General features: G+C 41.5%; 1 protein-coding gene across 1 annotated transcript; it reads left to right on the top strand.

Annotated features, from left to right (window-relative positions):
- Positions 1 to 7,070: 7,070 nt before the first annotated feature.
- LOC139262743 (insulinoma-associated protein 1a) lies at positions 7,071 to 8,579 on the top strand. The gene has a single exon (XM_070877894.1). It carries the CDS (start codon positions 7,071 to 7,073, stop codon positions 8,577 to 8,579), a length of 1,509 nt encoding a protein of 502 aa, XP_070733995.1.
- The last annotated feature ends 4,265 nt before the right edge of the window (positions 8,580 to 12,844 follow it).

The raw sequence follows: 12,844 nt of genomic DNA, 5'->3' as shown, positions 1-12,844 counted from the left end.
TATTTCTGGCCCCAGGTGACACCTACCACTCAAATGGATTTTGTTGATGTCAGAACCAATTCAGAATCAGACACGTTAAATAGTTTATGAGGGCACATTGAGCTTACGCTTAGGAACAAGTGAAACCTTACTCTAACAGCTATAAACAATGTTACAGATTACAACTGAACATATTACATTTATAATATACCAATAATATTTCCGTCCATGCCACAGGACTGAAATAGCCCTTATCAAAGTCACAAATGACATCCTATGTGATGGTGACCATGGTAAACTATTCCTCCTCATCCTTCTTGACCTGTCTGCAGCCTTTGACACAGTTGACCACACTATCCTCCTCCAATGCCTCTCTTCCATTGTCCAGCTGGGTGGGAATGCCTTCACCTGGTTACATTCTTATCTTTCCAGTCATAGCCAGAGTATCTCTTCCTGCTCCTGCACTGTTACATCTGGAGTCCCCCAAGGATCTATCCTTGCCCCCTCCTATTTCTCATCTACATGCTGCCCTTTAGTGACATTATCTGAAAACATGATGTCAGGTTCCACGTGTATGCTGATGACACTGAGCTCTAGTTCACCACCACCTCACTTGACCCCTCCACTGTCTTTGATTTGTCATTCTGCAAGTCCGACATCCAGTACTGGATGAGCTGAAATTTTCTCAAACTAAAATGTTGGAAGACCTGGTAATTGGGATTAGACTGATAACCTCTTATTGGTCAGCACAGATATGATGGTAATTGCTGTAGGGAATCGACTATGGCCAGGGTGATTTCCTGGACTAGTTTCGATCAGCTGGATGGGTCGGAGAGGAATTTTCCCAGATTTTCTTTTTCCCCAAATTGGCCTGGGTTTTTATCTGGTTTTTGCCTCTCCCAGGAGACCACATGGCTCTGGTTGGGGTGGAGTGTAGAATGTTTCAGTGTAAGGGGTATTGCAGTTGTGTGTGGTAGACTGGTTGGGCTGGGTGCTCTTTACCTTTCCGTCATTATTCATTGTTCATAGGTTTATATGTATCCTTCAGGGCTGATGACTGAGGGTTGTGCGGCTCTTTGTCGGCCGGCGTGTACACGATGGGCCGAAATGGCTTCCTTCTGCGCTGTAAATTTCTATGTTTCTATTATTTTCAGTCCCCATCACAAACTCCATTCCCTAGCCACCGACTCCATCTGACCACTGTCTGAGGCTAAACCAGACCGTTTGCAACCTTCTATATGACCCTGGGATGAACTTCTGACCATATATTCGCTCCATCACCAAGAACGCCTACTCCCACTAACATAACATCACCTTTCTCTGACTCTACCTCAGATCATCTGCTACTGAAACTCTCATCCAAGCCTTTCATACCTCTAGACTTGATTATTCGAATGCTCTCTTGGCCGGCCTCCCATTTTCCACTCTCAATAAAGCTGAGGTCATCTAAAAGTCTACTGCACATATCCTAACTCGCACCAAGTCCTGTTCACCCATCAGCCCGCATGCTTGCTGAGCTATATTGGCTCCTAGTCTGACAATGCCTCGATTTTAAAATTTTCATCCCTGTTTTCAAAGCCCTCCATGGCCTCGCCCCTCCCTAGCTCTGTAATCTCCTCCAGCCCCACAATCCTCTAAGGTCTTGGAGCTCCTCCAATTCTGGCCTTTTGCAGATCCCTGATTTTAATCGCTCCACCATTGGCAGCCGTGCCTTCAGCTGCCGAGGCCCAAAGCTCTGGATGTTACAACTTGTGTGGGACTGATCATTATGATATGACTTCGGCTGGTAAAATGTGTGTACAATTGTTTTGCGAGGGCAGAATTGTGTTTCAGCACTGATGCCTCAATTGTGGAACAACCCGCTAACAGGCACTATCCAGGTTCATAGAGGAAGAATGTGCGAGGTACAGAGGGCACATAGCACCTATGAACGTGTATACACATAAGAACAGGAGTAGGACATTCAGCTCCTTCAACCTGTTCCGCCATTCAATTGGATCATGGCTGACCTGTATCTTAAATCCATCTACCTGCCTTGGTTTCATAACTCTTAATACCATTGCCTAACAAAAATCTACCAATTTCAGTTTTGGAATTTCCTAGCCTCAACAGCTTTTGGGGGGAAGGAGTTCCAGATTTCCACTATCCTTTGTATGAGGCGGTGCTTGCAGGAAGGGAGGAGACGAGGATACTAAGATGTTTTAATAAAGTCAAATATGAGCCATATTCACTGAAAGATTCGTACTTCCAACTGTGCATCAATGTGAGTGATTTCAGATATCTATCGACACAAAGCTGGCAATATAAATCGAGAATCATACGTTGACTATATTAAGACAAGAGGTGTTGGCCATTCAAACACGCAGCAGCAATATACCACCTACTATGGTGTGGTTTTTATTTACCTGTCCACCATGGGTTTAGATAGTAAAAACATTTAAAACGCTGAAAATATTTAATGTCCTATTGTCTTCTGAATGTTAGATATGTAGGTGTCTTTGGTCGGTCGCCTGAAAGAGGGAGAGGAGAAAGAATAGAACGATCCCGTTTACATGTGCTATGGAGAGCATGTGTGATGTATGGAGTGGAATATGAGATACAAATTGTGATCGACTTTGTTTTTCAGAAAGTATGATTGCGATGTTTAGTCGTATTTTTTTTAATGTTTTCTTGTAAATAGAACGTTTTCCCTACACTTTTGAAACTTAAATTGGGATCACCGTCTGCTTGAAAATGTCATAAGAAGGGCTACGAAGTCCCTTGTTTGATTTAGGGTTAGGGTCTTCCAATGTTTCTTACACTGCAAGACTTGATTATTCCAATGTTTCTCACACCGCCAGTATGTATGAGTGGATGTAAATAAGTCTCGTCGTTTAAATGTGCCATCTGAGAGGGCAGAGAAGTTGCCGATGTAACAATTGCTGCGATGTATGTGCTTACTACCCAAAGTACACAATAGGAATGCGTTGTATATATCTTTGTGTAATGTATGGTTATGGTTGTATTCGCATGTACAGCTAAATTCGGATACATAGGATCCTCTAATATAACCAAGCCTCTTGTAATTTCCCGCTACTTCGAAATTGCTACCAACTCCCCCACCCCCGCCCCCTTGCTGCTTTCGTGGTCGCTACAGATGCATGTGCAGCGGGGCTTAGATGCAACGTTTTAATCCACCCGCACTTTTATGTAACAGGATTCCAAAGTGCAACTATACTTTCCAGCAACTATTTATAAGTTGTATATATATAAATTATTGCAAAGTCGTTTTTTAAATATGAGTGCTTGCATGAAAAAGTAAATATGACCAGCAGAAAAAATAGATATCGAAAGTATGCATTATGTTTACTGCAATTTATTAGTAAATATACTTGTAAACGTACAATGGTTATTCTTACTTTTTCAAAGGCATGAGGGCGTCACTTGAAATTAAACTTGTTCCTTGATACTATACCTTCCAATCTTTACGCGGCTACAACAAACGCTGAGAAAGGGAAATTTAAAAACACCTGCAGCCGTTATTTTTGTATTGAATCCAGCGTTGTCTAGTCATTACCGAGTGTCAGGGACACACATGCCAGCTGTTATCAAGTTACTTCAGTCTGCCAGATACTGAGTGAGCTTCAGGTTACACAAAAAACTGCGACTAAACAAATATAAATAATAAACAAGCGCGAGGCATCTGTCGGGCACTGTTCGAGATATATTTTAGACAGAATATTCTGCACCTCCAAGTCGTATTATGTGTTGGTTTTCACCCATTTACTTATGAGATGCAACAATAATTAACAGGATCTGCTAAAAGAACACATGGCAATCTATACTGTGCTAATCCTCTCTACGTGAAAGCTTGGAAAGGCATTTATCCTTTCACCGAATTTAGCGCATTTGCTTTTAACGCGCTGCTCAGGGTGAAAAATAAAACCTGGATACAATAATAATAACAAACAATTCCACCTGCATATCTCTCTATCCATTGCCAAGAAGCTACGTGTAAGATTAAATCTTCTATTTGGTAAAACATTATTTTTCATTGTACGGTACTACAATATATGGGGTTGTGTACATCAGCCTTTGGGGGTATTTAGTTCAGTAAATGTAACAGATTTCTTTCGCCGAGGCTAATATAAATAAACATGTTCTGCTTTTGACTCCAGCGCGTCATGAGATAACTCCCCGGTGCTGAAAGGAGAGCGACGCCAGAAAAGCTGCGCAATATTGTCACTGGCCTCGCCCTCCGACTGATGAAAACCACAGCATATTATAAGCTCGAATCATTCTCCAGATTATTACTTCAGCTAGATTCCTTATTCTGACACGTCTTGTTTACTTTCTGGTTTCTAAGGGCACTACATTTTAATCAATAACGCGCGATATTATTGCTTCTAAATAGCAGCAAGGAGCAGGATTCCTATATCCCAACTTTCTTTCACTTAATATGAATGACATAGTGCACGGGTGCATGCATTGCAATTCGGATTCTTTTCCAAAATTCATTTCTCTCTTTCAGTTTTCAAGATATTCCAAGTCAACATCAGAATCTGTTTTGTGTAAACCTATCAGTCGTGTTTATTGATGATACCACACTTTGATTAAATATGATGTATGTAACGATTCCAAATACGAATATGACACGCAACTTAATTGTGCGTATAAAACCATTTGCAAAACTATTTTCAATACGGAAGTGGAATGATTTGGTTTCCACCGAGCGAGAAAAGCTTCTCCGCCCATGTTGGCGCGGTAGATTCCTGGTAGATTTTATGCGGAATGGATTGGCTGTCGAAAGATCCTGTTCCACTCGGGCAAAAGGGCAGCCGCGTGCCCCCAGTATTAAAGCAAAGTTGTGGGATCAGCAAAATCATAATCCTACTATATCGCGTTATCGTCCCCCCATAACATTTAAGCCTGTAATCTGATTTCGTCTGAATAGAAGTGTATATTAAAGATGTCTTACTCCTGTAAGTAGAGGAGTGCTTAGACAATTAATCTTGCTGTGTCTGGTGCTGGCTAGAGGCAAAAATGTGCAGCTGTATGGAAATAAGCGCTGGTGGTTGGGCGGAGATGGCAGATTACTAAACACAGACAGTGCCACAAGCTGGGCCTTTCTACAAACAAACACTCTCATTAACTACCGCAAATATTTGTTTCAAGCATGGAGATACACTCAGTTCCTTAAGACCCAACATTTACACTTTCCAAGTGTACCAGCTCGCCATCTCTACAATCCTGTTACCCTTGCTGACCAAACAATGATAATAAAATCCGCATAATCCCCTTCTTTCGGAAACGATAACATCAAAGAGAGGGATAGAGAGGCTGAATCAAAGCGGCACGCGTCCTATTGCTCGCAGCTATACACTTTGAACAACAGCGAACAGGCTATGCCAAACACATTGTCCTGACAAATACAATTCTTTGGCTAATAACTTAAGAAGTTTTAGGTTGTAACACTGCCTGAAAATGAATGTTAAATGAGCATGACGGTGCACATATACATGTCAGTCTGAAAGGTATGATTCCGATTGTTCACATACAGACAATGTCACTGGGCAGTGTCATTTGAATATGAAGAGCGCTGCTACTGTCTACACATTCAACCAGTGTTTCATTTTAAAACAATCATGATCGAAATAAATCCACTTTTATTATTACATTGTTGATTTTGCACACAAGCATTTCTATAATTTATGGACGGCAAATTCGCTGTAAAATGAGCACGATTCAACAAATGTTTATTTTGCCGGACTGCGTGATCTAGGCTTTAGAAAAGGTTTTAGTGCAAACACTGTCGAGTGTAAAAACACACACACTGCTACGTCGATCTGTATATTATACAATTAGCCGTCCCGCTACCTACTGCAGACACCTGTTGCATGTTCATGTTAAAAACTCGACAGATTACAAATTAGACATTATGTCCCACATCTGTAACAAAGAAATTGCAGTACAGTTCAATCAGGTATTTAAGAAAATTACACGCGTACTTCAACAAGAAGAAAGCAAACTGTCGTGAATTACTCCAAATATAGTAATGATTTAATAAATAATCCTCTGCTGCTAGGGAACACCTTATGAAATTGATTATATTTACACAATATTTGATCAGTAGAAATATTATTTGACTTGGTCTGTACACGTCGAATAGTTTATTGCCACCAGCAATTATGTCAACAATAAAGCCGAATCCAAGAACTGATTTCCGTTTCCCGGAAAGATTCAAAGCATGCGCATTTATCGCAAGTGGCCCCCAATAAATAATAATTCATCAATTCTCAATTTAAAAAGAATTATTAATCACTAAACCGTTTAATCTAACATGATATGAGGATACCACGTAGAAGGAATGCTTTGCCAGTGACATACGTTCTGGAGGAGGTATAGAAAGCGTGCTATTTACATAGAACGAATCCGTTTTCACATGTTTGAAAGGCGCGTTGTACTGAGCTTTGTAACTGACTCTAAAATAGAACAAAAACAATCACAAAGGTTGTGGTAGTACGGCGTATTTTAGGTATAGTTAGTGTAGAAAACCAGCAAAAAAGTTTGTATCAAATAAGCTGCCTTTTAAAACAGCTGTAGAATTCTGGAGCGCAATAAACACTCTGTAGCTTGGCAACTGTGATTGTGTCCATTTATAATGACTGTGGAGGTGAACAGTAAATTAGGTCATCTCTAAAAAGTGACACGTATGAGAAAGAGTATGTGTATTTTGTGTGCTTGTGTTGAGAGAGGGAGATTTTCGTTTTCGTTGTTGCTTTCTTTACATAGCATATCGCCGATGATATCCTTGTCTACCTTATTGTCACAATAGACCAGCAGCTGCCCTACTCTTGTCCCTTCTCTCCTCCTCCCGCCCAATGCTTTAGCATCCCCGTTCTCTGATTGGACAATCTCCACTCTAAACAAAAGGATTCTCCATCAATAAAAGCGAGGCGGTCATGTCGAGAGTCAGCACTACAGTTTCCTGACTGCTTTGAACACATATTCAACCCAGACACCTAGCAAAATACCTGACTCGTCTACTGAAATCTGTAGATAGCCCCCCTGCAAAATTCACCTTTGGATAACCATTTAACACGGGTTTAAAGATGCCAAGAGGATTTTTAGTAAAAAGGAACAATAAATCGTTTCCAATTTCATATAGGATTCGGACTGAGGAGAAGGAGTGTCAGTTACTGGAAATTCATCCTGTGAGCGCGGATGTGCGGGCAGTCGTATATCCAGACTCGATTTCACAGCCAAGTTCTCAGAGAAACAGTCCAGACCCGCTTAACGATGAATTTACACCGGATAAAGTCTTGGACCCAGCCCACAGAATGGGCATGCTAGCAGAGGATGATGCTTCAGGTGCCTTCTACACTAACAGCACTTACCCAGCGTATGACATTTCTGGATGGGCTAATGTCTCCTACACCCCCATCAAACCTATCGACAAGCATCTCGAAAACGCACTCTTTGACAGATGTTTAAGTTCGCCTGCTTCTGCCGAGTCCTTCCCTGCGACGGCCTCCCTAAACCCTCTCGAAAGGCTCCTGGTGCCGCCGCCCTTCTCCCCGGAAGATGTCAAACGGGGCGGCGTTGCTCACCTGTACTCACCTTTGCATGGCGGCAAAGGAAGTGTCCCAGATCCCAGCCACAGCAAACACAAAGCCACCCCGAAGAAGCCCAAAGTAATCAGAAAACTGAATTTCGAAGACGAGGTGACCACTTCCCCGGTTCTGGGTCTGAGAATTAAGTTGGACGCCAGGGACTGCAAGCCGTCACCGTCATCAACGAACAAGCCCCTGGGTGAATTTATCTGCCAATTGTGCAAGGAGCAATATTCAGACCCCTTCTCTCTCGCCCAGCACAAATGCTCCAGGATCGTCCGGGTGGAATACCGCTGTCCCGAGTGCGAGAAAGTCTTCAGCTGTCCCGCGAACCTGGCTTCGCACCGTCGGTGGCACAGACCTCGTCCCGGGAGCAAGAGCGATGGTCCAGACCCTGGGAAGGACAGCCCGGGAGAGCCGGAGAGCAAGGAGAACTCCAAGGGGCTGGGCTCCGTGCACCATCCCAGCAGCAAGTCCATGGGCGGTGCAGGCACCATGGACAGCTCCGAGGACTCGGGCTCGCCTGCTGCCGGCTCCGGCTCCGCACTGCCTCCTTCAGCTCACGGGGAGGACGAGCGCTTCCACTGCCGCTACTGCAGCAAGAGATTCCGCCGACAGGCTTACCTGAAAAAGCACCTGGCCGCCCACGAAACCTTCCGGTCGACCGTCTCCAGCCGCTTGGAGTTGAACCGCATCTCATTCCCCTGCCAGCTGTGCGGGGTGTACCTGCCGTCGGCCGAAACCCGCGACAAGCATCTGCTGTGGCACGCCGTGAGCCGCGGGGAAGCGGCACTGCTCCCCGGCCCCGGCCCCGGGGAGAGGTGCGCTGTTCCCAGACCGGAGGAGCAGGCTGACAGCGGCGACCTGGAAGGGCAGGCTTTCTCCTGCAAACACTGCCCATCGACTTTCTTCAGCTCGCCAGGACTCACCAGGCACATCAACAAGTGCCACCCGTCCGAGAATAGGCAGGTCCTCCTCCTGCAGCTGCCGCTCAGGCCGGGCTGTTAATGTTACTACAGGCAGGTTTCCAGTCATCAAGAAATCAAATAGGGAATTCAGAGGAAACTTCTTTGCCCAGAGAGTGATGAAAATGTGGAACTCACTACCATAAGGAATAGTTAAGGGAATAGCATAGATGCATTTATGGGGAAGCTAGATAAGCATCATGAGGGAGAAAGGAATAGAGGGTTATGTTGATAGATTTAGATGAGGAACAATGGGAGGAGGCTGGAGTGAAGCATTAGCGCCGGCATGGACTGGTTAGGCCGAACGGCCGCTGTATATCCTATCTAGGAAATTCTCTGATCCTTTTTAAAACACACAGCAGAATCCTCTTAAAACCAATTCTTGCAGGAACCTGATCTTACGGCAGCCTAGATTTCTGCAGAGCACTCAATGGCGTCGATTCCATTAATAAACATGCGAGACCGCAGAACATTTTAAAAGTGTGCTGACCGCTCCGTAAGAGAGAGCTCTACACCAGCACTCTTTATACCGTTTTCGTTCCAATTTCTTGAATGCGTATACATTACGTTTTAACAATTAGACGCAAACATCACCAAACCAATAGACAACACTTTATGTTCTTATTTGTTAATGTCGACGAGAGGGTTGTGCTAATCACACTGCGATTTCAATGGCACCAATCCGCGATGAGGAGTAGAGTAAGGAAATTGGTTTCAAATGACCATGCAACCGCAATTGGGTCTAGTCTCCATTAGGATTTGATTCAACATAATTGATCTTAATTATGTTATTTCATATTACGCTAAATGTTTTAGCACTAGGGCATTCTCTGACTTTTTTGCAGCTCTTTTTAGATCACTACTACTACTTAGGTCTAAACACTATAGACAAAGCTCTATAAACAAATCAGACTTTGCAATCTTAACTGTTAACTGTGGATTGATTTTAATAGGCAGTTTATAGGACTCTTTACTGTATTCATCAGAGAAACGGATCTTGCACCAGTTATGCAACCCTTGGAGCAATAGTACGTGAACTTCTAGATGGCATATTTTAACCAGGTAATTTTTTTTAATGATTCCAGTGTTACATACCAAAACTGATCAAGGAATCCACTACCGTAGCTCCCTCTTTTACCATTTATCTTGGACATCACTTCTCCAAACATATTAATTTTTCTCCTTTACTCTGCAACCTTTTATCCCACTTGTACCAAACCCAATTTATCTAACTTGCCCGTGCTCGCCGATTATCCTCCAATACTCGCTGAGACATCTCAGTCGACTTTTTGTTAACTAGTTTTAGTCAAAACCTACTGGTACTCAGTAAATAATGTAATCCAAATTTATTGATGGGACCTCTGAGCATCTGATCAGAAATCTGCATATATGATGCCAGTATCTCCTTTTGGTGAGAAAGTTTCAACAATAAAGTCATAAAACATATTACTGTTTGAGTTAATTAGTATTTACAAATATGGAGTTTGATGTATAAATCATTGTATTATTTGTACAGCATCATTTTCACCGTGTTCATATTTATTTTAACTGCTCTTCATAGATGAGACATATCATGTTTCTTTTCCAGGATCTGCTGCTTTTGCTGACTGGCATATGAAAATGTTTCATCCAGTGACTATTTTGCCATTGAAAAAAACAATAGGATGTAAACAAAAAATGGATTACAATCAAAACAGATTAAAATTACTTTCAATTTAGCAGTTCATCTTCATATTATGTGCCAAGTATATTATTTCTTTCCTTTCTACCTTACCATTAATTAAAACAACACTTTCATTTAGATTCAGTAGTCTAACAATGATACTGAATATTACTAAACATGTTCATTAGCAGTAATATCTGTGCTTTGGCCACTTTTCAACAATGAATTAGGAATGGCTTACATCAGAAAGATGACAAACTATTTGTTCTACTAAAGTTGAGCATTAAATGTGAGCACTACATCTAAGCCAAGTACAAACCATTGTTTTGCAATTGTGCAAAACCAATTTTTTCCCAATCCCAGTTATGTTGAGTTCCTGATTATTCTCAGCTGGAGCGAGGGAGGAAATGTAGAAGTGAATCAACCAATATTGCCCTAGAAACATTACTGGTGGCTCAGAATAGGCTCAAAAACACGTTCCTTGCTTGCCCTCTTGCAGTGGGGTATAGTAGCCTACAAAGCAGAGAAAAATATATTAAGTCTTTGATTGCCAAATGCCCACTTACTGAGCAAGACATTTCCATATCCAAATATTCATCTCCTGTAGAATATATGTAAACAAATGTTTCCTGTTGATGGAATGTTCTCATTAACTGTGTTTTACTGAACATCCGTACTACAACTAAGTTATATATAAGCAGTGTCATTTTCGTCAAGGGTAATTATGAACTGCAAAAATTTTGAAAGTGAACACCTTAAAATGTCTGTATTGAAATCTGTATTTAGAATCATAGAAACTTGCAGCACAAAAGGAGGCCATTTGGCCATTGTGCTTATGCTGGCTCTTTGAAAGAGCAATCATGCTGAGTCCCACATTTTATGTCTGTAACCCTGCAAGTTCCTCTTCCTCAAGTAGCTGTACAACTCCTTTTTAAAATTATTTATAGAATTGGCTTCCATCTTTTCAGTTGGAGTGTTCCAGATCCCGCCAACTGAGTGAATTTTAAAAATCTTCATCTCCCCTTTAGAGCTTTTTTCCAATGATTTTGAATCTACGAGCTTGAGTTATTGACCCACTCACCAGAGGGAATACTTCTTTCCTATTTAGTCTATCAAAACCTCTCATCAACTTGAAAACCTATACTAGGCCATCTCTTAACCTTCTCTATTCCAAGGAGAACAGTCCTAACTTTTCCAATCACTCCTCATAACTGAAGTCCTGCATCCCTTATAACATACTGGTAAACCACCTCTGTACCTTTTCTAATTCCTTTGCATCTTTCCTGAAATGTGGTGGGTGCCCAGAATTGTCCACAATATTCCAGCTGAGGCCTAACCAGTGATTTAGAAATTTCTAGCAAGATCGCTGTAATTTTATGTTCTATTCCTCTATTTCTAAACCCAATTAACCCATATGCTTTTTTAACCACCTTTAAGAATTTGTCTATATGGATACCAAGGTCTCTCTGCTCATCTGCACTTTTCAAAATGATGCCATTTATCGTATACTGTCTTTCCATATTAATCCTCTCAACGTGCATGACTTCACACTTCTCCGCATTGAACTCCATTTGTCATGCTTCTGCTCATTTCACCATTCTGTCTGTCGTCCTGAAGCTTATAGCTATCCTCATCATGATCTACTACATTGCCAAGTTTCATATAATTTGCAAACTTTATAATACTGCTCCCTACACCTGAGTCTAGGTCATTTATAAAAATTGTGATGTGTAATAGACCCAAAACGGACCTTTGAGGAACACCACTGCAAACCACTTCCCAGTCTGAAAAACATCCATCCACCACCATCTTTACTTCCCATCACTGAGCCAATTTTGTATGCATTGCACCACTTTCGCTTAATTCCATTGGTTTTAATAAGCCTCCTGCAAGGCCTTTGTCAAATGCCTTCCAAAGGTCTATATTTACATCTACTGCACTACCTTGATCAACCTCCTGTTACCTCATCATTTCAAAACTAAATATATTTATGTTGATGTATCTTTATATTATGTATTTGCCTTGTACTACATTAGTATGTAAATAATTGTATAATTGCAATTGTTTGTTTTGTGCCGAATATAGTGATGAAGTACCAAAATAGCTTTTCATGCAAGTGATATATTTCTACACCACTAGATATTTATTTTGTGTGCTAGGTGATTCATATGTGAAAGTAGTTTCTACTCTATGTATTTTCTTACACTGCTTGTGTCATTTTTGAGCTATTTTCATACACTTTAATAAACAAAAATGCTTGAAATTACTGAATGCATCAGTGCTGTTAATACAGAAAGATGAGCAATCAATATAATTGACCTTTAGTGCCTTGCGACTGAAGTTGTTCTTTGTGAATTCACATATAGTTTACTTTATATCAATGATTTAGACTTCAATGTAGGGGGCATGATTTAAAAATTGGCCATGTGGTTGATAGTGAGGAAGAAAACTGTAGACTGCAGGAAGATATCAATGGACTGGTCAGATGGGCAGAAAAGTGGCAAATGGAATTCAATCCGGAGAAGTGTGAGGTAATGCATTTAGGGAGGGCTAACAAGGCAAGGAAATACAAGTAAATGCTGGGATACTTAGTGTTGAGGAACAGAAGGATCTTGGAATGCATGTCCACAGATTCCTTAAGCACA

Source organism: Pristiophorus japonicus, chromosome 4 (assembly GCF_044704955.1).
Source record: "Pristiophorus japonicus isolate sPriJap1 chromosome 4, sPriJap1.hap1, whole genome shotgun sequence".
Lineage (NCBI taxonomy): Eukaryota > Metazoa > Chordata > Chondrichthyes > Pristiophoridae > Pristiophorus > Pristiophorus japonicus.
The sequence above is the reverse complement of the archived record's forward strand: the minus strand, read 5'-3'. Positions and strand labels throughout refer to the sequence as shown.

Excerpts from the sequence above, each read along its gene's own strand:
- LOC139262743 (XM_070877894.1), top strand. The coding sequence starts at position 7,071 with ATGCCAAGAGGATTTTTAGTAAAAAGGAACAATAAATCGTTTCCAATT.